The 26,900-nt window shown below is 37.0% G+C and overlaps 1 protein-coding gene across 1 annotated transcript; it reads left to right on the top strand.

Annotated features, from left to right (window-relative positions):
* Positions 1-5,567: 5,567 nt before the first annotated feature.
* LOC309395453 (uncharacterized protein) lies at positions 5,568-11,968 on the top strand (the record flags this gene model as incomplete). The annotated part of the gene is made up of 3 exons (XM_081959715.1): positions 5,568-6,311; positions 6,453-6,581; positions 11,847-11,968. Exons 1-3 carry the CDS (start codon positions 5,600-5,602, stop codon positions 11,966-11,968), a joined length of 963 nt encoding a protein of 320 aa, XP_081815841.1. The 5' UTR covers positions 5,568-5,599.
* Between the last annotated feature and the right edge of the window lie 14,932 nt (positions 11,969-26,900).

The following is a 26,900-nucleotide window of genomic DNA, read 5'->3' as shown; positions in this document are numbered from 1 at the left end:
AGAACAATACTGACTAATCTCAAACACATGGTAAAAAGCAATTAATGTTAATACTGTGTCCAGCTGTCCAAATGCAACAATCAAATTCTACTTCTTTCTCTACACTGTATAAACATTTCTCTGAAGATGGGCTCTAGCACGAGTCCTAAAGCTCAGAAGACAAAACCTTTGGTCCTGGTGACCAACCAAGATTGGATCCTCCAACATTATCCCGAGACGCATATATTCACCTTTATTTGTAAAAACTTCTCTGTTAAGATCTTTAACTGCAACTGTGAAATATATACTGTACTCAGTTAGAATGCTTTACCCTCCCAAAAACTAGACATTTGAATTTGATTTGTAACCTTGAAAAAAGCCCTTTATTTATGTTGTAGTAATTCTTCCTCCATTTCTGACTAGCTATTTTATTCATTTTGGACTTGTATATTACAAGCACATAGAAGAACACACTATATTTCATTCAATCAATGAATACTCAATCAGCCAGTCAACTCAATCATATTGTACTAATATATTTCTCTTTCCAATAATTCTCATACAAACTTTTTCTAATCATTTTGGAATGTCAGTTAAAGGTTTGGGACTGTGTTTTTTTTTAATTGCTTGTTGTAATTCTGCTGTTCTGGCAGCTGAAGTATATAAACCTGGCCCATTATTGTAGCACTGTCAGTGTTATTCTAGCATTGCCAGCAAATAAAGACACAACTGTTCAAAAAGTCCATAGTCAACCACACCTGAGGGGCACCGATTAGGCAAAGCTGCCTTAAATTGAACAGCGATTTTGCCATGCTGAATCTTTTTTCCCCCACTCAATATCAATCCCCCTTAGCATGATATAATGTAAGTCAGATCCACTCTCAGCGTCAAAGATCAAGACGCATTCGATAATACTCAGTTCATTAATTAGCAGAGCCATTAAGAGTGTTTGAGTAAGCACATTGTTCAAAGTTCCAGACAGATCATTTGACTGGCAAATAAGTCTTTAAGGCTGCTTCTTCTGTCTGCACGTATCATGGCTCATCCAGCTTAATGTGCAAACAGCATCGGCCCATTGCAGTTAAGAAATGATAGGTTTTTAAGGACTATTAAATCCTCTTTGAATAGATCAGCAAAAAGTTCTTCAGCACAGGTGTTCTTACAGTTAGATAGCATTGGAAAAACACATGCTGTGCAATGATCCTGTGCCTTTTGTTTTTTTCCACACTTTTATTGAAAAATACAGTCTTTTCAGCAGGAACTATACCAAATGTTCATTTGCCTCCAAGCTTGGAATCTGGTTGCTCGCACCATTTAAATTGTTTGTACAATCTGCTTTGGCTGTTGAGGAGACAGTTGAGTCGATAACCCATAACAAGCTGCCACTATCACCACATTGTGATGGCAGCTTCTATAGCTCAAAATTGCACAATCTCCAGGTGGTGCTCTATAAATCTATCCTATGAAAGGCAGGAGACGGCACACTGTAGAAGTAACAATACAGAAGAGTCGTTTAGAACAAGTTTATATCACTGGGTGCAAATAAATATTTTGGACCTTAGCTCCCAACACTGCCAGCCAGTAAGGCTAAGGGCAAGAGATTCCAAATTCTAGTGTATGGAGGTCACCGGATCTTCATTGCCCCTTCATATAACCACATGAGTTGAAAGGATTAGGTAAAAGCAACAGAGTAGGAGTAAGGAATGGAGAAAAGCTGAAGTACAAAGTCAAGTAAATTCATGCTCATTTTAGTGATTCTAGAGAATAAATCTTGAGAGGAGTCAATGGAATTTGTAGCACCACTTGGCTTTTAATAGACTCAGGAAAAAACAAAAACAAGACAGATTGAAAGGAAATGACTCAAAGAGGCAGGAGGTGCTGCTAAAGTATTTGGTAAGTTTAGATGTCAAATTTATTATTGACAGAACAGCTCTTACTTTATTACAGATAAGAATCATACATAGGATCTGAAAAAAAAGCAGATCTGTACTAATAACAAAACAGATTAAAATTGATGCGGGTCACTTAATATGCAAACTTCACCATCACATAGGTACTTATCAACCTCCATGTCACGATGTTAAAAAGTTTGCTAGGCCTGAACTGCCTGAATTGACACTCAAGAGTTAAACTAAGAAAGCTTTATTGCGCAGGTCATAAAACAAAAAAGGGTTCTTATCTGAAAGTGATTTATTGCGCACGCGTTACACATTCCAAAATTCCTCTCTTTCTTTGTTCGGCAGCCAACTTTGGCTAACGAAGCTTTTCATTATCAAAATGTAACCAATTAGTTATTTTCTGTTTTATTTTATTATTAAAGTTTGTTTATTAATTAGAATATTTTCTTAAAGATTTATTTTTCTCAATATCTCAAAAGATATGCTGAAGGGAATCAGCCACGGTCCATCGATCTCCAGCAGGGTGTTTTTTCCCCTGACAACTTGGTAGCAGAGGATGGTTTTTGATGATACCAGCTGAGATGGCTACAATTTATGGCTGTATTTTCCCTTCATGCTATCTAAAGATAACCGACTAAGCCTAATTAGCAATGTCGGAGAAAAAGAAAAAAAAGAAAAAGAAAGATGGGGCGAGCACAGAAGGATCAGCTTCCTCTGACAAGGAGGCTCCCTCGGACACAGAGAAGCAAGATCAAAACGTGCTTCAGGAACAACAAATTCCTTCAAGTGCCGAGCCAAATATGGGAGAAGGAGCTACAGGACGCGACATCCACGAAACAAGGTCAGTGGTTCCTCCTTCTAAAATATCTCCAGGAGATTATGAATTTTTGGGGGCCAAGCCAAAACTTCCCACTCTGCCAGAGCCACTCCATTCCCAGACCCTCGCAGATTATCAAGATACAATTAATGAACGGCAAAAGTCTAAACGGCAACTGCCGGCAGAGGAAAATTCCTCCCACGCAGAAAGCAGATTTTATGAAATTCCCCCAGATGGTGAGCAAGAAATGCAAAGCTATCTTGATAAAATAGAACTGTTTGAAAAATATGCTAGGGAGGCGAGAGTGTGTTTTGAAGAGATAAGGCGAAGTAGAAGAAGCTCCCCCACTCCCAAAATGTCTGAGGACGCCATCTTGTCTTCTTCAAAACAACAGCCTAAGACACACCCCACAGAGTTCATTGGTCAATTAGAACAAAGAGACATGTACACGTCACCGAGGTCACGTGGTCCCTTTGAGTCAACCGAGCTTCCGCATACGTATAAAAAGGAGAGGCAGCCAAAAAGTGAAGCTGCACTGCCATCTGCTGGCGGAGAAAAATTATTACAGCAAAAGATTAAGCAATTGAACCAGATTTTCAGAGATATGTCTATGAGTCCTTTAGAAACCAAAACTTTGTCTCCAAAGGTTAAGTCTTCAACACCTCCTGGCGGTGTGGAATTCTCCCTAGATGGAATAAGGCAAAGCCAAAGGCAAATTCGAGGAAGCCAATTTGATGTTGCCACGCAAAGGCCAATGATGCAACCCCAGCATCCCCTGGTTCAACAACCAGCTTTGCAACCAGAGCAACAAATTGTTCCTCAGCAGGTATTCACAGTCACCCCCTTGACTGGTGAGTCCAAATTAAAGGAGTCAGGAGAGAATTATAAAGCCTGGGTCAGTGAAATTGCGCTCTTGCTTCGAAGAGAAGGCACACATTCCATGGTTTTTGATCCTCCCCGTCAACCCTGGACACCTGCAATAAGAAACCTTGAAAACAGAGCTATCACGACTTTACTCATGTCAATGGAAATTGAGATCCAAGGTATCTTTCCACCTGATGCAACTGCCCAAGAAATATGGGCTATTTTGGAAGATTGCTACAGGCCCGTTTCAATTGAATCCTCATGTTTGCTCATGTCTGAGTTCCATGGTTCGAAGTTGAAACCTGGTGAACGAATTGGTGGACATTTGACCAAACTGAAAAGAATGAGAAGTGAATTGAGACAAAATGGCCATGTAATCGATGATATCCAAATGATTAGCATCATCATTAACTCATTGAATTATGAATGGAAAGATGCTGTTGCAAAGATTAACTACGTGCCTATTGCTCAACGCACAGTTAACCACGTTTGCAGACTTTTAGTGGAAGACGAAGCTATCAGGTTAGCTACCCCACATCTGCAACGACCTCCAACGTCAAAGGCTCCAGCCAGACGTCCCTTCCGAGGAAGAGGCTACGCTCCAAGGATGCCAAAATGCTACACCTGCAACCGTGTGGGACATGACACCCGGGATTGTCCCCAACGAGTTCCAGCTCCCGCCACGTACCAGCCCAGAGGAACAGATTCCAGAGGCAGAGGTAGAGGCGGAAGACAAGGTCGTCGTGGTCCAAGGCGTGATTCACAAGCTCCACTTGCAACACTGGCCATAACCAACGTTCCACAACCTGATCCAAAGTTCGACAGACGTCTTTTGTGGACTTTAGATAGTGGAGCAGCTGTGCACGTTACCCACAGAAGGGAACTTTTCACAGAGATGGGCGAACCAGAGCCCGAGTATCGAGAACTGTATTCCTTCACCAACCACACTTGCAAGGTTATGGGAAAAGGAACTGTTTACATTGAAGAGCTCGATACACACATCCCTGATGTTTATTACATACCTTCAGCAACCAGTAATTTGCTTAGTCAAAGTCACTTGTCTAGAGAGTTAAAGTTCCAGGTTCACCACCTCGAAAAAGCAAGTTACTTAGTTAAAGATGGTGATATTGTTGCTGAAACCATGCTGATTGGTGGTGTTTATTACTTAAAGCCAAAGCCTAAAGGGCAAGCACAGGCAAGTATGCAAACTCCAAAAAGGCACAACGCAAACCCAGAGAGAGTTGTCCCAGAGAGAGAAAGCGTTACTGTGCCAAAGGCTCCTAAAGCCAACAAACAAAGAAAACAGAAACAGATTGCTCAAAGCAAGCCTGAGGGTCCTCATGAAACTGTTAATGTTGAGAATTCACTAACTGGTAAACCTTTGCATTCCAGGTGTATTCACAAGTGGCACAGAAGATTGGGGCATGCCAGTTTCCGTGTTCTTAGAAAGATGCCGGAGTTCGCAAAAGGTTTGGATCTAAAGGGGTGTAAGGTGTTTTTGGATTGTGCGGTTTGCAAAAAGGCTAAATCCAAGGCGGCTGCAATTCCAAAACACGCTACACGCCGGTCAACACGCATTTTTGATTTGGTACACACTGACATAGTGGGTCCTTTTCCACCAACCCTTGGTGGCAGAAAGTATTTTTTAACAATTGTAGATAATCATTCTAGATATGGATTTGTATATCCTATGAGAGAGAAATCTGAGACCTTTCAGATCTTTAAAGACTTTGCAGCGTTTGTTTCTACACAATACCAAGTTCGCATCGCCAGAATCCAGAGTGACCGTGGTGCAGAATTCATGTCTCAGCGTTTCCAGGACTGGATGCGTAAGAATGGAATTCTTCATCAGACATCTGCTCCATATACACCGGCTCATAACGGAGTTGTAGAAAGAAGACAAGGGGTTCTACAAACCATGATGCGTTGTCTTCTAGAAGATGCCAATCTCAGTAACGCATACTGGGGTGAAGCAATCAAATATGCAAATTACATTGTCAACCGTACTTGGAGCAGTGTAATCAATCAAACTCCTTTCTACATGCTATATGGCTACAAGCCTAATCTCAAGAACCTCCATATTTTTGGTTCATATGCTATGGTGAACACTCCCTTAAGTCAAAGAAGAAAGGGAGGTACAGTAGCAAAGAGACTGAGATTTATGGGTATTGATGATAATTCAAAATGGTACAAATTCATTGATACTAAACATGTGATTGTCATTTCACAATCTGCTAATTTTGAGGAAGACATTGACTGGTCCAGGATTCATTCCAATGATCCTGAAGTTTATTTTCCTAGAGATGGTGTTCCAGATGCCACGCAGCCTGATGACAATTTGCAGGCAGATGTTCCTTCTACCAGTTCTTCACAACCTGATGTTCCGTCTTCTCAAGCCGCGGATGCTGATGCTAGCGACGAACGTGAGGACGAGGATGATGATGAAGAAGAAGAAGACTGGACTGATGTTCCTAGACGCTCCAAGAGGGCCACAAAAGGAATCCCTCCACAACGTTATTCATGGCAACTGACAAAAACACCATTACCTTTGATTTGCAACGTTACTCTTCCTCCAGAGACATTCACACAAATCAAACAGCTTCCTGATTCAGAACAAGACAAATGGTATGATGCAATGCAGGATGAAATGGACAGTTTGAAGAAACTTAATGTATTCACACCTGCAAAACCTCCAGCAAACAAGAAAGTCATTGGCACCCGATGGGTCTACAGAATCAAGAAGAAACCGAATGGTGAGTCTTTATACAAAGCCAGACTGGTAGCTCAGGGTTTCGCTCAACGTTATCCTGAGGACTACACAAACACTTACTCACCAACAGTCAGAACTGAAAGTGTAAAAATTGCCTTAACCACTGCAACTATTCTTGGTTTAGAAGTTTTCCAATTTGATGTGGACACAGCTTATCTACATGCAGACCTAGATGAAGAGATCTACGTAAGAAGCCCTTCAGGATTCCGAAAGCAAGAAGGGGATACCTGGTTCCTGAACAAAAGTCTTTATGGTCTGAAACAGTCAGGTTTAATGTGGTATTTATGTCTTACTGACAAACTAAATTCAATGGGCTTTATTAAGTCCGAAACTGATGAATGCGTGTTCACAAAAAGATCTAACAATGCATATGAGATAATTCTTGTTTATGTTGATGATATTGTTTATATTGGTCCAAATAAGAAAATGAGTGAGATTTTTGCTAAAAGTTTGCAGAGATACTTCACACTAAAATCTTTAGGACACATTAGCACTTATTTAGGTGTTCAAATTGAAAAGACACAGAAGGGGTTTAGTCTTTCACAAGAGGAGAAAATTGACCACATTCTACATCATTGCAACATGAAAGATGCTAGCACAACAAAGACACCCATGCAAACAGATTTTCACAACTTAACACATGAACCAAGTCCTGAGTTCGAGGATCAAACACTCTATCGTTCAGTCATTGGTTCACTATTATACATTAGTAGTTGGACCAGACCTGACATCGCACTTAGTGTTAATCTTTTATCACGACACGTAGGTAAGGCAACACAATTTCATTGGTCATGCATTAAGAAGTTGTTGAAATACCTAAAACACACTAAACACATGAAGTTATTGCTAGAACCAACACACACTGATCAACCAAAGTTGATTTGTTTTGCCGACGCCGACTGGGCGAGCGACAAGAAGTCACGCAAAAGCACTTCTGGTTACATGATGTTCCTAAATGGTTGTCCTGTTTACTGGCAAGTGAGAAAACAGAGTTTTGTTTCATGTTCATCTACTGAAGCTGAATATGCTTGTGTTTCAGATGCTTGTAATTCTCTAACGTGGTTTGATGCTTTGATCACAGATATCTGGACACGTCCGATTCGACCAATCACCGTGATGGAAGATAATGTATCTGTTGTTTATATTTCTGAGTCACATTTTACAGGTTCTAGGTCCAGACACATTGACATTCGTTATCAAAACACAAAGCAATTAGTTAAGCAAGGTTTTGTTAAATTGCAATATGTTTCTACACATGATCAGATTGCAGACATGCTTAACAAACCACTCGCCGCAAATCAACACGAGTATCTGCGAGAGAAGATGTGCCTTAATTGATGATTTGATGACGTCAGCCCAGACTAGCAAAAGAAGGGGTGTCACGATGTTAAAAAGTTTGCTAGGCCTGAACTGCCTGAATTGACACTCAAGAGTTAAACTAAGAAAGCTTTATTGCGCAGGTCATAAAACAAAAAAGGGTTCTTATCTGAAAGTGATTTATTGCGCACGCGTTACACATTCCAAAATTCCTCTCTTTCTTTGTTCGGCAGCCAACTTTGGCTAACGAAGCTTTTCATTATCAAAATGTAACCAATTAGTTATTTTCTGTTTTATTTTATTATTAAAGTTTGTTTATTAATTAGAATATTTTCTTAAAGATTTATTTTTCTCAATATCTCAAAAGATATGCTGAAGGGAATCAGCCACGGTCCATCGATCTCCAGCAGGGTGTTTTTTCCCCTGACACTCCAGAGCAAGCAAGCCAAGCACTCCAATCATGAAATATTCCTTGAAAGAACCAAGGGATCTGAATAGGAATGCCTTGGAACTTCTGGAAACCATAAAAAATGTGTGAAGCAGCGTTTTGCTAATTGTCAGTGTGCAATAATCAGGTTCTCAGGCAGGGGTGGGATTCAGTCGGTTTGTACTGGTTCGGGCGAACTGGTAGCTCCAACAATTAGGTGGGCCCACCTGCTTCCCCCCCCTGCTCTTTACTTACCTATATCCTGTCAGCTAATTCGCACGGCAGAGCCTCAGCTGTGTTTCTACCCAGAAGTAACATGAAAGGCAGTGGTGGGATTCAAAAAAAATTACTACTGGTTCTGTAGGCATGGCTTGGTGGGCATGGTGTGGCTTGATAGGCGTGGTGTGGCTTGGTGGGCATGGCAGGGGAACAATACTGTAAAATCTCCATTCCCTCCCCACTCCAGGGGAAGGTCATTGAAAGTTACCTGCTAAATAAAACTGCTGGTGGAAGGTAAGTTTTGTTAAAACTGTGCATGTGCGCAAAGCATGCAATCACCGAACAGGTTGTTAAACCAGTAAGATCCCACCACTGATCTCCGGCAATTGGTTCTTTTGGATCAAGAGACAATAAGTAAATAAGTAAATAAAGGGATTTAAAACTTTATTTAACATAAAACAGAAAAGCATAACATAAAAAGCATGCATCTCAAGGAAGGTAGTACCCAAATCTCTTACAGACTATCAGGAGCTGCTTAATAACAACTGTAGAGATATCCCAAAACTGGCCAAGTTTTCAACAGTACCCAGTTGAAGTTCTATTACAAAACTAATAACAACAATCCCATAGTTTTTATCAAAACTTGGCACCATGACATCATGCCCATGCTACACTCAGGACACTGCAAAATCTGACCTTGACTGACTGGCATATGACTCTGGGATGGGAACCAAAAGTCTGAGACTTTCACAGTGGGAAAAGCTTTGAAGCTATGCAAAGATCCCCTTCCCCTCTTTCTCCTTTGTTCATCAGCCAAGAGTAAAAAATAAGTAAGCAATTTCAGAATGAACTCTAAACTTCTAGACTTTTCTTAATAGGACAGAGAAATCAAAACGTGTCTTCACAACAACAATAGTCTTTTGCGTTGCCACTGCAAGCAGTGCGAGTAAGTCGTTCACTCTAGATTTAAAAACAATGCCATATTCTTTTTACTTGAAAATAGTCACACATTAGTTATGTTCCTAAAAATGTGATTTCATTAAAAATCTAAATGGGTCGCTAAATACAGACTCATTCATTATTGTACTAAAATTAGGAACTTGTGAACGGGGGTGGCATTTCCTATACCTGTCAGCATCTTTGATAGTTCTCCTCTTTCAGATTTTAAGACAGTAATGTAAATCGTTAACTTTAAAGATCACTCTGGGTTTCCCTCCATGCACATGGTGGAAGGGTTGGATGGGAGGAGCACATAAGAAAAAGTTCATGAGTGTAGGACTAAGATTATCAAACAGCAATCAGATTTAAAAAGAGATAATATGTGTGATGAACTTGGCTCCATGACAGGTAAAGTTACTGGTTGAAATGTCTTTGTGATCGCACCATGCAGAGAGGAGGGGAGGGGAGGGGAAGGGAAGAGAGGGAAGGGGAAAGGGGAGGGGAAGGGAAGAGAACAGAGTAGAGCAGAGGATGTAGTTACACTGTAAAAGACTATAGTTTGAACGAAACTTAAAATCACAATTAGGATCAAAACCTCTGTGTTAAGTGAATTGTTAAATGAATAGCAATTTAAAACTTTTTTTTATCATGATCATTAAGTGAAACATGCAGTCGTTAATCAAATTTGACTTTGCTATTCAAAGCCAGCTGGGAAGGTCACAAATGCCATGATCCTGAGATTCTGCAACTGTAAATACATGCCAATTGCGAAGTGCCTGAATTTTGATCACGTAACTATGGGGATGCTACAATGGTTGTAACTGTGAGGACCGGTCGTAAGTCACTTTCTTCACTACCATTGTAATTTTAAACAGCAAATGAATAGCTGTAACTCATGGACTACCTCTATATGGGGGCATAGTACATAAAACTCAGAGTGTTAGGACTAATATCCTCTCCTAGGAAATGTAGCAACAAATACCCTTTAAAATTAGTGCCAAAATGTGTAAGTTAGAATGGAAAGCATGCTTGACAAATAATGTTCTAACATTTGTTCTGTAGAAATATTTATGGCACAATCCCTGATATAAAAAAGCTAAGTACACTTGGCCTTGGTTAATATTTGGATGCATTACTATCTGAAATATCCAGGTTTATACAGAACACTAAGAACCCAATAAAAAACGAATGAATACAAATCTTGGAAAAAACACAAGAGCAAATCGCTTTTGCAGAATGGATGTACAAATGTACGGATGCATCTGTGTAGGTGTCCCTGAGATAAACTTGATTCAAAAGTGACAACAGATGTAAATTCTATGGCTTAGCTCCACAAAATGCTTTATGATTAAAGGACTAAAATCACATGTTGTAAATCCAGAAAGAAAGGCAGGGATGAAGCCATAGCTTTCCAGGTATGGGTGAATTACTTTTCCCAGTAACCTTCATCATTGCCTCTGCTGATAGATGCTGCTGTGATTTATGTCAATAAAATCACCCACTTGGAAACCATTTTGGGACTTTTTGCTTGAAACTGACAGAAATGAAACATTTATTTTGAATTCAACAATTAGAACTGTTTATGATTATAGAAATATTGTATATTATTGTTAATTTTAGAGTAAGTAATGTATTTTGTATTTGTTTATATACCAAAGAAAATCAGAAGGGTTTTTTTTCTCTTTTATTTTTTTCTGCATTCCTATTTTTTTTTCTAATTTTATTTTTCTTACCCTTTTTTGTTTCCTTATATTTTATCCTTTTTTTGAAACTTTGTAAAGATCAGGAGATCTTTAGGTTCCTTATACAAGTGTGTTGTGGCCCAGCAGCGGCCGGCTGAGCTGTTGGTGGACTCTGACAGCTCAGACTATTATGGGACTGCTCTGGAGGATGAGGAAGTCTCTGGAGGGTGTTTGGAGTCAGAGCAGGAACTAGAGAGGCCTGTTGGCCACCAGGTGGCATCTGAAGCAGGGAGCAGTGAAGAGGAACAGAGGGAGGTTGTCCCCGATGTGTGTATGCGTAGAGCTGAGAGAAGAAAGGAACAACTGTGGAGAAGACATCATAGAAAGAAGTAGGGACAGCTGGCTAAGGTTGTGGTCCCTCCCAAAGAGTTTATAGGTGGAGCGACAGGAGGAGAATCTTGCAGGAAATAACAATCCATTTTACTAGCCATTGAGAAAGCATTCCATAAGTTTAATCTTGGGTTCTTGAAGATAACTTTCTAGGCTCCTAGCCAAGGGGTGGCTTTATCTATGTAATTAGTCATGGCAGACAGTCAAGCCTTTGTCTGCATATTCATTGGAATCATGGGACAGAACACAAGTGGATCTGAGATGCCTCTTGTGTTGCATATACTGTATTTGTCTATTAGATAAAAAGACCTAAATTGCAATGTTTTTTAAGTTTCAGAAATTCAAAGTACTTTGGAGATCTGAAATGTCTTTTTTCAAGCTTTTTAGTCCTTATGAAAAAGAGGCAATGGCAAATCACTTTTGACATCTTGCCAAGAAAACCTCAGGGACTTGTCCAGTTAGTTATCAGGAGTTAACACTACTTGAAGACAGAAAACAATGTAAAAAATCCACTTGATGTAATATTTTGAATTCTTTTTACAAGATTCAGGGAACCTACTGTTGAATGGATACAGAGAAGGACAAGCAAGGATGATGAGAAAACAGGCAATGAAATCTGTACTTAATTCAACCAGTTTCAGCATTGCATCAGATGAAATACATTAAAGACAAAAAGAACAAGAAACAGAAGAATATTAGTATTGTATTTTAGCAATCCCACTAACTAGTTAAGAAGGAGAACTAGCTGGCTTAAATGGTAGGGAAGATTACAATACATAACAAACACCACATAATAACATGAAAAACTTCCAACGCTTGTGAATTGAAGCTTGTGACTACACTAAGTTTACAAAAACAAATCAAAGAATTAGATGTGTTAGCCTTAAGATTGAAAATGGATGACATGGTAATGGACGACATGGTAATGGACATCATGGAGAAGAAGATTAAGACCTGTTTTGGATTTTTTCTGAGTCAAAGACAAAATAAGAAAGACAAAAAAATGATCACATTTGTACAAGAAAAACAGATTGTATTTGAATGTTAGGGAAATCTGATCAGCAAGAGCAACAGAACTACAAATCCAGTTACCAAGGACTTCACCCACATTTGAGCAGAGGGAATATATAAATTAGGACTCCTGCACAGAGACAGGGATTCCACTTGATGACCTAAATGGGCTCTTCTATGTCTATTATTCTGTAATTATAATTATGATTTTCAATGTCCATGTTTTTTGTAAAAAGTAATGGCTTTTTGTTTTGCATTGTATTGTGTTTTTCACACACGTTTATTACTCTCTGTATCAGCAATAAAGTTAGGAAATAACAAGTTTAGGCATCAAATATGTCTAGTTTATAAAATCCAAGTCTGTTTAGGAGGGGTTTTTTTTTGCCCGGATATTTTTCCCAATCTCAGAATGCAAATGCGAGAGAATTTAATGCCAACTTCGCATTTATTGGACTTCAGATTCAAAACTAACAGCCAACGTTGGCACAAACATTTAACCCTTTGACTTTAATGAATCTGTCTTTATTAGATACAATTGACTATATTCCCAAAGTATATTTCCATGTAATTTACAAATGCTCTTAGTTCCTAAACGATCAATTGGCAATTTCCAAGTTCAGGTAAAAAAAAAGAAGGAAAGAATCAATTATAGCCTAAAGGCATTCAGCATGTAAATTTGACCTTTAAAGCAATTCATGAGTCTGACTGATGAGTGTAGCTTTAAAAAGATACACTTATATTTTATTGGGAATTTTTTTCACCCTTTGTTTCAGATTGTAACAAAGGAAACCTGGGAGGAAATTGACTAACTCTGCCAAAAAAAAAAAAAAAAAAAGAAGCAGTCACTTCCTTCCTAAATATCAGCTCCCAGCTATTATAGAAATGGGGAATGGCTTCTGATTTCCAGTTTCTAATTTCTTTCATCAGGACAGCCTGCTATGCTTACTGTCATATGTCTTGTCCATCATTACCTTAATCCTTCTTCCTCTGTCTACCACACCTCAACCCTTCTCATCTTTGTTCTTTCAAACTAACTCATGGTGGCACCTCACTCAGCCGACTTTCCAGCACCAGGCCCTCATTCATAACCACTCGTGCTTCAGCTTCCCTTTGGCTGCTGTTGCCACCCCACTTATATACTTCTTACCTATCCCATTGAATCAGTAATGCACATGGTCTCCCCCCTTGCATGGGAAGACCAAAGGTCACACAGTTGTCTAACATTTTAATTTTTATGTTCTGATGTTTTATTGCAGTGGCCTCCAATCAGGGGTGAAATTCAGCACGTTCTGACAGGTTCTGGAGAACCGGTAGTGGAAATTTTGAGTAGTTTGTAGAACCGGCAAATACCACTTCTGACTGGCCCCAGAGTGGGGGTGGAATGGTGATGTTGCAGTACCCTTCCCCTGCCAGACCGCCAAGCCATGCCCACAGAACCAGTAGTAAAAAAAATGAATTTCACCACTGCCCCCATCCTATTGGGCACCAGGGTCTGATTCCATATAGAGAAGTTTTTTCGCAGACTGGTGGGGGTATGGTTTCACATGCTGCCTAAATCCCAAGCATGGGGCTTTGCTTGTTTGCATGACCCGATTTCTGGCATGCCGTGACCCGGTGCCGGTCCACAGCCCAGGGTTTGGATAACCCTATTTTATTGTACGCCACCCAACATCCCTCTTTGAGAGTGATGAGCAGTTCAGAAATGTACGCAATGTAATGTCATGTCATGTAATGTAATCTATGAAGGTATGTATGTATGTATGTATGTATGTATGTATGTATGTATGTATGTATGTATGTTTGTATGTATGTATAAATAAATAAATAAATAAATTTCTCTTATTTATTCTCCTAAACACTTTTGCTTTATCATCAAGACTAAACTTACTTCAATCTTCTATTGCAATTGCTAATTCAGACATTACCCCCTTCATAATCCTCAATGGGTTCATTAAGGGCAAAGGTTTAAAACTACTTGCCCACTTTGGCTGTTGTTTTTAAATCCCTTTCTGACTTTTTTATTTTAGTCTTTCTGACAACTTTAGTGCCCATTTGAGCTAGTTGCTGGTATATCTTCCTGGTTATATCCATCTGTCAATTCCTGTACAGGTCTCTTTGGAACCTTTGATGAATATCCTTATCTATCCTTCATTTTCTTCCTCATTGGAATGTTATATAATTGTACTTTGTAAAGTTATCAACCCTCCTGAACTAATGATTTTCATCCCCGGGATCTGCTACTATTTGGTGAAGTTAGTTAGTTAGTTTTCTTCTATTCAAATCCATCAAGACATTCAACCCCAATGTACAGTAGCCTGAGTGGTGAACTCTTTACTTCCCTGAAATTCTATTGTTCATGCATGACTGATTCCCTTCGTCTTTCTGCAATATCTTGAAATCTCAACTGATGTACTTACTTCTTACAAAATCCCCATTCCTTTTACTTCTCTTTCAGATTTATGTATTTATATTTATAGAATTTATGTTTTGTGTAACTTAATAATCTCCCATTATTAACAGTAACTCTGTTTCTAAAAAAAAGTTCTGTGGTCATCCTGAAAGCATTTTAAAGAAGTTTTGCCTGCAACATACACAATATCTTTGTTGTTGTTGTTTTCTTTTCCCTTGTAATTCTGCCCAGATTGCCTTGTTTGAATTCACTGTGTCACATAACTGTCTTCTTCAATCTCAGACTGTTCAAACATCAACTCCATTGATCTCAATTTTATCCTGTAGTGTGAATAGAATTGTGAGTGTTAAATCAACCACAGTTGTCATGCTCCAGGACTGTGTGTGTGTGTGTGCGCGCGCGTTTGTGTGTATTTCCCTACATTATTTTTTTTCAAGGCACAGATCAAATATTTCCAATCCAAATCAGAGCATCTATGAAATTAACCTGCTTGGATCCAGACAATTTCAAAAGAGACTTTTAAAAAGGAGCAAATGGAGTTTGTAATAAAAGATGCAACCACCATGAGGGAACCTGACAATGTTTATAGGATTATTGATTCTTTAAACAGAATCAAATGATTCTGTGTACCGAGCGTTTACAAAGAAACTGAACATGAAGTCAACAAATGGAATAGTTGTTATGTGCAGGAGATACAGTATTTTAAAAAGTAAGAAGAAAACAAATTGGATTCTGCTGTACTTAGCACTAGAAATGCTAAACAGTTTTTCCTTTGTTGTAGTAAACTAGGATCAAAGTGGCCTGGTAATCCTTCTGCTTCTTAATTCCATCAACATTAGATACTGTTACTGAAGCAAGAGCTCCTTTGCCAAACAACAATCCGTGCCTGATTGGGATAGTGATTTCTGTAGGTTAATGATCATTCAACAGTCCAGCTGAGATCAGGGCATATTCATCTCAGTGAAATTTTGCCAGATGCAATAAGCAAGATCAATAAATGTGTCTGTTTAATGGGATAAATGAAACAGAGCAGCTATAGCTGTTGCCTTTGTCATCTTTTTGACAGCTTCTTTATACATTAAAAACTAGTGCTTCTTGTTTTTAAAAAATAAAAAAGCAAACAAAATGACAGCTTAAATAGAAGCAGGCAAGTGTCAAGGATTCAATCTTTTCTCATTCTAAATTCTTATCTCGTTCTAAATTCTTATCAAATATATATATATATATATATATATATATATATATATATATATATATATATATATATATATATATATATATATATATATATATATATATATATATATATATATATATATATATAATGTATATATATATATATTTGTTTTCGTAGATTTTCACGGGTGTAGGTATGCTGGTTTTGTTGTATTCGGGTCTTTTCCCGTGTAAGGTTGAGATTGTCTTTGCAACGTTTCGGCAGGATCACACCTGCCATCTTCAAGCTGTGGGCTTAAAATGTGATCGGAGCTGCCGTCTTTCTGTAAGTCTTGGTGGGAGGGGATGGGGTGCAGCTAGAAAACCAAGGAGTCTACGAAATACCATGCAAAATCTGCCCAGCAATATACATAGGACAAACAAACAGGAGAATAAATGCACGCATCACAGAACACAAAAATGCAGTAAGAAAAAAAGAAAAAACTTCTTCCCTTTTCCAGCACCTTAAAGCTACAGGACACGAAATCAACTTTGAAGGAGCCAGGTTAATCTCCAAAACAGAACACCTCCACAAGAGAATAATCATGGAAGCCATCGAAATAGAGAAACACCCCCACAGCATGAACAAACGTGATGATACCTCCCGCCTACCAAACATCTGGAAACCAGCCCTAGCCAACAAACGAACACCACCCACCACCCAAGCCGTTAAAATACAAAACAACAATGCACACACAACCTGCACCAATCAGCACCAATCTACCAATCATGATACAACCACACAACCAATCATTCCACTTACTGAAACAAAGCCACCACCCCATCCCCTCCCACCAAGACTTACAGAAAGACTGCAGCTCCGATCACATTTTAAGCCCACAGCTTGAAGATGGCAGGTGTGATCCTGCCGAAACGTTGCAAAGACAATCTCACCTTATACGGGAAAAGACCCGAATACAACAAAACCAACATACCTACACCCGTGAAAATCTACGAAAACATATATATATATATTTGTGTTACATATATATATATATATATATATATATATATATATATATATATATATATATATATGTGTGTGTGTGTGTGTGTGTGTGTGTGTGTGTGTGTGTGTGTGTGTGTTGTATTTGTACTGATAAATAAATAAAGGGAGACTAGTATAGATCTATTTCGAGCTAATTAGCTCTCATCAGCTAGCCATACCCTTACTGGGATTTGATATATATATGTCTTAATCCTGATTACTTTCATAAATTAATCAAAATTTTAATCCTGTTTACTTCCATAAATTAATCAAAATTGACTGAGTTGGCTTCTAACCCTTAAGTAAAATAAATTATACCAACGTAACATTTGCTGTCCTCACTGACAATACCTATCCTGCCATAGGCATGATGCTGGCAAATGTTGCTATCTTATTTATGAAGTACATGGCATAGCAATAACAAGAATGAGTACATTCTCCTGCCTCTGTTTCTTTCTTTCACATCAAGCATCAGAACCGAGAGGAAAACATCTACTGGTTACTTTCCTTAATGCAGAATATGTTAGGTCAGAATAAAGGTAAAAGTAAAGATTCCCTTCACACATATGTGCTAGTCATTCCCGACTCTAGGGAGAGGTGATCATCTCCGTTTCAAAGCCGAAGAGCCAGCGCTGTCCGAAGACATCTCTATGGTCATTTGGCCGGCATGATTAAACACCAAAGGTGCACGGAACACTGTTACCTTCCCACCAAAGGTGGTTCCTATTTTTCTACTTGCATTTTTACGTGCTTTCGAACTGCTAGGTTGGCAGAAACTGGGACAAATAATGGGAGCTCACTCCGTTATGCTGCACTAGGGATTCAAACCACTGAACTGCTGATCTTTCTGACTGACAAGCTCAGCGTGTTAGCCACTGAGCCACTGTGTCCCTTAGGTCAGGGTAGGAAGTAACATTTGTCAGAGGACTAAATCAGTGAGTTTTTCCATCGGTCAAAATTCACTCTAGTTTTGTGCAAGTCATTTTGTGAGTATGTTAAACTAGAGCTCATATATCAGTTGGAGGTCAAACTCATTTGATTTGAGCATTATCATAGAGCAGCATTAAACAGGTGTTCAAAAGTTTCCCAACTCTGAAGCATTATCAGCTCATTGACTTCTTTTGAGCTTTAGAATTCCCTTGGATAGCACTAACACATATTCAAAATCCCCGTTTTATTTTCTCTTTATGATACAGCCATCCCCAATGCTGACCACCTAATATTTAACCTAATATTGGTCTCTAATGGTAGCTAAACAGTTTGGGAGAAAACCTTTTAAAAAATAGGCAAGAAACATTGTATAAGCAAAGGAGGCTGACACATTCTTTAAGTTGTGAAGGCAAGATAGTATTCAAAAGTATATTAAGTAGTTTCCTTCATGGTTCATCGTGGTGTAAGAATGAGATCAGATAAAGCACAATTAGGCTTACAAGTTATGCTGTTATAACTTACCCCCCAAAATATAGTTCTACTCTTTCTATAGCTAATATTAGGTTTACAGATCTGGCAGATACAAAGAGCCCATAAATAAAAACAGACTTCTATGTTACCCAATTTAAATTTAAATTTAAATTTTACTTTTATTAAACTGAAAATTGAATTGGAAGATTTGGAAAGTGTGAGTGTTGAGTATTACTCCTTGTGATTAATTGCATCAGAATTCCAAAAAACATTTTCTTAATCTATCCTAGATCCGCTTCTATGCAGAAGGTCAGGAATGTGGAATTTGAGATGCATTGAATAAAATCTGCAAACATTTCTTATCTTGGGCTACTCTGGATAGAAAAGTTGTATTGGAAGGAGAAGGAGAAGTAAAAGGACATTAGACAGGTGATTGAAGAAAAATCTGGATAGGTGGAATGTTAAAAAAAATGTTGGCTGCCCTGGACTTTCATACTTTCACTGCTATAGTTGATCCATCTAACAGAATCTAGTAGTATTTGACAATTAACCTTAGAAACCATCTAAAAATTAGCTGTGTGTTCAGGTTCGAATTACTCTGTTTGCAAAAGGATCAGTGTACATCTCCAATTTGAGCCTGTAAAAATTCAATTTCATATCAAAAAGTGTGCCATGCTAGGAAAAGTACAATTTCATTTCCTGCTGTATAAATCAATGTATACTAAGGATTACTTGTTAAATCTCACAGAAACACATACACACAGCTATGAATGATCTCCAATTTGATCATAAATTTGCAAATGCCATTTCTCTGAATTAAACTTGAAGGGAAATGTTGAACAGAGTGGTTCAAATCTGCATGTAAAACACATGAGAAAACTTACAGAGAAAAGATATGATTGCTTTTATAATAGCTTTAAAAAAAACTAGAGCTGCTAAGAATAAAACAAAAGTTAAAATAAGCCTCTGCTTTAGATGTTTATGCAAAGTCAAATATTTTGTGTAGGATACTTTGTTACAACCACAAATAGAGCAAAATATCAATCTTCTTTCAGCTATACAAACTTCTGCTATACAAACGAGTTGAGTCCAAAAAATAGAACAGATTAAAATAGAATAGTGTTCGTGTTCTCTCTCTCTCTCTCTCTCTCTCTCTCTCTCTCTCTCTCTCTCTCTCTCTCTCTCTCTCTCTCTCTCTCTCTCTCTCTCTCTCTCTCTCTCTCTCTCTCTCTCTCTCGCACACACACACACACACACACACACACATAGAAAGAGATAGACAGACAGACACAGACACAGACAGTTGAGGAACTTGGATTGAAAGAAGCTTTAATTCTCTTTTCCTTCCTAACCATGTTTCAAATGTCTATATTAAGTTTCAGATAATGTTTTGATTTTTCTGTGAAATATAAATAGCATGTTTTTCTATACAAAGTTAGAATGATAAACACTTAATTCTTTGCCAGGACAGTTGAAGCTATTTATTTAATTTTTTTCTCATATTCTTATTTATGAGAGTTCCTTAGAAGTAGACCCAGGATAATTTTGGCAAATTCTTACCAAAGAGGAATCATTTCTCACCTAACCAGTTTGAAAAGAGACTCCTAAGAAGTAAAACCAGTGTCAGGTTTCCAAATAGCATCCAAAAATAAATCAGAGTCCAAGGCAAAGTATTGCTCAAAGTTCCAATTTATTAAGAGAGCCATGTTGGCACATATGGGAAAACCCGACTCTGAAAGCTTCCCAGTTTTCCCCACCCAGTTGAAAGTTCAAGATCTTGCACCCACACCAACAAGTCAATCACATGGTCCAATCTCCCATTGCCATGCTGGAAGTTCCGCCCATCTAATTCCGGTTAGGCGCAGAAGTGTAGAGACAAAGGATGACTTTGGTTTTCTAAAAAGAATTTTGTGGTGGCTGCATAGTAAGTGATTCCTTACAATCTCCCCTCCCATTTTCTCACAATAGAAAATGCATAGTAGAATATTAGAAAGTGTGGCAGGCCAAAGACCCAAAAGAAACTGTGGCTGCAGGCCTGACAACCAGCCATTCCATATGAGCCCCCATGTTGGACTATAACTATATTCTTTCACTTTCATAGCTAGGTCTGTACCTGTCTTAACAGAGTTTTCTTTTTTTTGTTTGGCAAGTCAACTTTCATGGTGAGAAACATATACAGTACAGATATAAGTATTCTACTCTAACTCTCTAACTATTCCATAAATATATTTTTTCCTTAGGAGGTCATCCAATTATTCTGAGTAAACATAGAGTTTATAAATTGTAGTACTAATGTTTGATTTCTCCCACAGTACAGGGTCAAATGTCCTTTCAATTAAATGCTCATTCTAGTTGCTATTTTTTGCTACTGCAGTAAAGCATAATGCGGTGTCCTCAACACCAACTGATTTAAGGTGTGTTAAGCCTAGAGAAATAGCAAAGTCATTTGGGTTTCATTATTAGCAAACAAAGCTTTTGGCAGTTTACCTGTAAAAGGAGATATAGTATGCGAGTAGAAAGAGCTTTTAAAGTGATAAGATAATGAGAAGGATCCATTACACATAATGGCACTCTTGAGAGTAAGAATTAGCCCTCCCATATGTATCTGGGCACTACAGTAATTTGTCTGTAAGGCCACATCATGTTACTTTTTCCTCTCTTCTCCCAATCTACTTCTTCTTTTTACCCCTATCTTTGACCCATCCTCTTTGCTAATCTGACATCATAGCTCTCTTTTTTCTTTCTCTCCCTCCCTGCAAAAGGTTTTGTTGAACTTCAAAGAAAAGTGGATAATCTTCCATAACTATATTTCTCAAGAAAATCTCCAAAAGAAACAAGAGGGTATCAAGAGCCAGTTAGGTGGTCATTTATTACTGTTGGTGTTGTTTTAAAAGCTATTTCTTTCAATGTAGTGGAGGATTCTCGTGTCTGTGGATATAGATTTATGCCTTATGGCCTTTTTCTTACCATAGTTACCAATATATGGTTTATATTACAGTTCTACAATCCCTTCTAATGACATTTGAAAACCAGAATATAGTGACTTTAGCTTGTGAAAAAAGATGATCTCACACCAACATCCAAACTATTCTCACTCTTGAAGCTCAATTTAAGTAGTGGTGAAATTCCATATTTTGTGGTCTTACAAAACAATATGGCTACAGATATAAATCTTTCAACTGAACTGTGTTGCTGGCCTCCAGGGCCAGTATTTAGATTTTCATTAAAAACATAATATCCTTTTATCATGAAAAAATCTCACTATATACTTATTCTGTTTTAGTGTCATTAGAAAGGGGGGAAACCCACATAGCTCTTTTATATAATTTTATATATTCCCTAAATAAAGAGTACTGGTGACATTTCCTGAAAAGGACATTTTTTCTATCTACAGATAGTCCTTCTCTGAATAACCATGTTGCTGCCAAATATGTAACTAAGGGATTTTTCTCTGACAATGATAACTAAAGTACAATATAGCATCTAGGGCAAAAATCTATACTTCCAAGTATCTATTGGATTTTTAAAGTTCTATATGAGTTTTTGAACTATACTGTGCTAGGCTCTGAGCAGAAATTCCAAACTACAAGTGATCCCATATAATCTTAGTATCTAACAATTAATTGAGCTTATTACAGTTAAATATATTAGAACTCAATAATATCGGACAAGAATATATACAAGAGTTACCAAAAGCCTCAATTTATTGATGTCCTTAAAATGCTATGTATTGTCTATAATTTCTAGTAAAACTAAGAACATTAATTCTTGACTATCGACCAATGACAGCTTGTGAGATAAACAACAGTGCAAAATGTGTAGGTCATGTCCAGATTTCAGTGTGATAAAAAAATAACACATAACTTTCTGTTTCCATGTTTGACAAGTTCCGTAATAAGGGTATAATCAATGTCACTTTAGATATCTCTACAAAATGACATTGTAGGAGATGGACCTTTATTTTCACTTCTGCCTCTCAAGGGCAGAGACACTGGGCAAGAGGAATCTTTGATATCTGCCCATCAATACTGTTGAAAGTAAAATGTTAGCTATGGCAACATGAAGGTCTCCACAGAGCTCAAAAACTGTAATTTAAGGAAGGTAAAAGGCAGTGACAAAATTGTTCTTAGGGATGCTCATCAGAATAAATTCTGTCACAAAAGTCACAAAGATTTTCAGTCACATCCTTCCTTTCTTGCCTTCTTCTGAAATATTTTCAATGGACTCATTGCTTTTTTCATTTTTTTTAATATGATAATGATAGGAGAAAGCAACTTGCTAATTATATCTTGCATCAATTGTCTTAAGTCAATTAAGCAGGATGTCTCAGGATCATGCAAATTAAACGGTCTGTGTCAATAAGCATTCCATTCTTCCTCTTATGAGTTTGGAAAAGGTAAAAGACTGAAATTATAGCCAAGCAACTTTGCAGAACTCAAATTTATACGATGGCTGAATGGGAAAGAAGACAAAGGAGACAGAAAGAGCACAGAAGTTTAAACAGATTGCATTTGCAGCACCACTGATTTTGTCTAGTCTTTCGAAGTTGCAAAAGATGACTGATTTTTCTTCTGTTAACCTCCATACTATCACCAGCAAAGGCATGCAGACAGGCAGGGGAGAGAGAGACAGAGAGCGGAGGAGGGAGGGGGCAAGAAAAAGAAAGAAGAAAGAAAGAAAGAAAGAAAGAAAGAAAGAAAGAAAGAAAGAAAGAAAGAAAGAAAGAAAGAAGTTATATCTTGAATATGCTAAGAGAATAAACACTAAGCTGAAAACTATAATATACAATACATACAGTGCAATACATGAAATGAATATTGTGCAATTACTTTTTCTTTAAGTAAAAGTGTTAAACCTAGCATATAGTATTCACAAAAGAGAGAGTAGAAAGGGATCATCCTGATCCTTCTCCTGGTGCTTTTTTATTTAAATATAAAATAACACTGTAATATTCCACATTTACATGTCCCCAATTCTGTTAGTATTTAAGAGAATTTAAAAACATTTTTTTTAATCAGTAATTGTAAAGAGCCTATCTTGGGAAGCGGATAATGACTTCTGATTGTTCACTATAGGTATGTCAATGTTTGCTCTGATTTTGTTGATATCAACAAAACTTTAATTCTAACTTAAGTATTTCTTTGGTTTTATTGATGTATACCATCTGGAATATCATGAAAGTTGAATAAATAAATAAATAAATTCATGTATTGTACTAGAATCTCAGGGTTTGAACCCTGTAGTTTGTAAACTGTACCATTTTCCCCTTTGAAGTAGCTTTTTAAATAAATAACTAAACCAGAAGGCAAGGAAAATTTGGTCCCTTTGTACACAGATGTTTTCCTAATGCCACTGAAATAATGTCTAAACATATCAATCAATATTTATGATTTCTTTGTGTGTATGATGTAGTTTTCATCAGGGTATAAATACTAATGTTCAAGGGTCAATAAATCAAAATTAACTTTTCAGAATTGGTTGAGTGGTGGGTTTGACTACCTTGGTTAGAGAGAATTTGGCAGCTGCGTTTTGAATTTAGTAAAGGATATTTCAAATACTTAGGGCTTTCAATGTCTCTCTTGCAAGAAAAAAACTAGAAAGTTTAGGAATCTGTAGAGCAGAAAAAGGGCAGATGTTGCTCGAATTTATAAAATCATGCATTAGAAGGTAAATTGTCTCAAAATTCTAAAATATTTGAGCAAAAGAGGTTTAGGCAAGTAAAAGAAAGAAATTCATCATAATTAAATGCAGTGATGTCCACTAACATGAATAAAGGATTGGATAAATTTGTGAAGTATAATAATCTCAAAGACTGTTAAAGTGAAATACTGAATGTTAACTCCAAGTTGGAGAAAGCATATGTTTTAATGCCAGTTGCTGATGAACAATTGAAGAGATCTCTGTAAGAAACAAAATGCTGTCTCAAGATGATCCTTGATTGGGTAAGCAAGGCTATTCCTATTTTTTGTCTTCATATGTGCTTTATATGTGTGCTAGGATAATTAGTTAGATTTGTTGAATGAATCTACAAGGAATCCAAATATTGAAAGCCCAGAGTTCCAATTTACAAACTTCAATATTTTAAAAAATAATATTCTTCTACTTCCTAATTCAAGTCCAGATTGAATTCAACTCAATTTACATTTTTCTACACATGAATCCTTCTCTTTAACTGAAAAGAGAGTTCATAATTTAACATCAATTGATATTTGATGAACAATATCAATGACTGGAAAAGTATCTTTCATTCATTGATTTATTAACCAACAACTATTACAATCACATGACATCACTGTAGCACAGAAACCAATTAAAGATCTAAAATCTCAAGTAAACCAAAAGACCCCTTAGCTCAAGAAAAAAAAATTGAGGAGTTATCTACAGCATACAGTGTAAGTGCTAACAGCCACTATGCAGAATGGAGAAGCAGATGATGAGCAGAGCACATTCATGAAAACCAACTAACAATCAGAAGACACAATGAAAATCCCTAATCTCGCAACACATGGAAAGACTCGACCATAGAGCCGAGGTGACACAGTGGTTAGAGTGCAGCACTGCAGGCTACTTCAGCTTACTGCTGGCTGCAGTTCAGCAGTTCAAATCTCACCTGCTCAAGGTTGACTGAGCCTTCCATCCTTCCGAGGTGGGTAAAATGAGGGTCCATATTGTTGGGGGCAATATGCTGACTCTATAAACCACTTAGAGAGTGGTGTAAAAGCTCTATGAAGTGGTATATAAATCCAAGTGCTATTACTATTGCTATATTTTCTACTGGAAAACTGTGAACCTCCAAGATTAAGCCAAATCCAAAAATGCTAGGGAATTCCTGAAAGCCTGGCACTCAGATCAACCATCAGTGCACATAAAGGGTTAAAGTGTTTGTGTGAGTGTGTGTGTGTGTGTGTGTGTGTGTGTGTGTGTGTATGTATGTATGTATGTATGTATGTATGTATATGTATATGTATTTGTGTTACAACCCCTGGTATGCCCAAATATGAGAGGGAGCTCACTACTCCCCCTTTCTGTCCTTCGGCTCATTACAGAAAACCATCCAGGCAGAAAACCATCCAGGCAGAAAACCATCCAGGCAGAAAACCATATTTTTCAAATGGTTCAAATCCCAGTAAGGGTATGGCTAAATAGAGAGCTAAATAGCTTGAAATAGATCTATACTAGTCTCTGAAACCATGACAGCTTAATGGTCTAAAAAGACAGATTTTAAACTATTGTCATCAATTTGTTTCTTGTAAAGAATAAATCTATAGAATAAATCTTAACGTCTCTTTCCTTCTACCCTTTATAAGCAGCAAAAAGTTAGCATGATGCTAAAACAAAGAATTATATAAAATTTGACAAATAACAGCAAATTGAAAAATATTTCCTAATTTTTTCATAAGTATTTTTTTCCTCTTGGGTTAATTTTTTTCTTTTGGTAAAAGCCAAGGGAGGGTTAAAAAAAGGATAAAACTGACCATTATCTGGTTTATTAATAATATTCGTCAAAATATCATATTCTACATATAATTATAAATTCATAAATGTGTTACCTTTCTTTACCACAATATGACAGCTAACTGATTTCCAACTATTACACTTTTTTTTTAACTTTAGAAGGTAGCAAAATTACTACTTTAGAAAGAAGTGCTAATGACATTACTTGAAATGAAAAAAAAATAACTTTGGCTTCTGAACGTATGATGGCATTTGCCCATCTTCCTAAAAAAGAAACACACATTACATTTCATTTTTGACAACATCTGCTATAGACATATAACAATTGGATTATAATTTCAAGACAAAAAGAAATTGCATAGCTCTAGTAATTGGAATTCTCAAGTAAGAAAAATGTAAAAATATCATTGCAGTCAGGTTTTGAATAGCTAATTGAATAGTTATTCTAATTACAACATAAACCATTCAAATATTGACCTTTATGTTTTAAGCTATAAACTTTATGATGGCAGCAAAACACATTGAGAGAAATTAAATCTCATAAATCATAACTGCCTCTTTTAGAAATAGCAGCAGAAAATGTTTATAGAAAAGAAATTGAAAATAAGTAGTTTATTGTTGTTACCAATAAAAGGACATGAAAATAATGCAATATAACTCTAAATAATCTCATTTGTTTGTTGATTCGTAAATGATTATGTTTTAGTAATGCTGTGCAAATTCTGTGTTATAGATGATATGGATAGAAAGATAGGATTCCTAAATATAAAGTTTACTTCACATATAGTTGCATGGTACAGAGATTTATGGGTTCTTTAAAAAAATCTGTGATTTCTTTTAAAATCTGGATTATAGTTTTCTGATATACACAAATAATTTTGAAATTGTATTAAATCTGTTGGAATGAATACCAAATCTTGCTAAATTTATTTGATCTGTATTCATACAGATTGCTGTAATTTCATATTCAAAGTTAATTCTATGAATTTGACTTTCCTCCATTCATTACTTTTAAAATTCAGTATTCCTTCAATCTTATCAAGAAATATATAATTTAGATAATTGCTATGAAAAACAACATTTTTCCCTTGTCCTAATTAAAAAGATATAATTATTTC

The sequence above is a fragment of the Natrix helvetica genome (genome assembly GCF_964273705.1).
Source record: "Natrix helvetica genome assembly, chromosome: 7".
Taxonomy (NCBI): domain Eukaryota; kingdom Metazoa; phylum Chordata; class Lepidosauria; order Squamata; family Natricidae; genus Natrix; species Natrix helvetica.
This window is presented reverse-complemented; position numbering and strand designations above follow the sequence as displayed.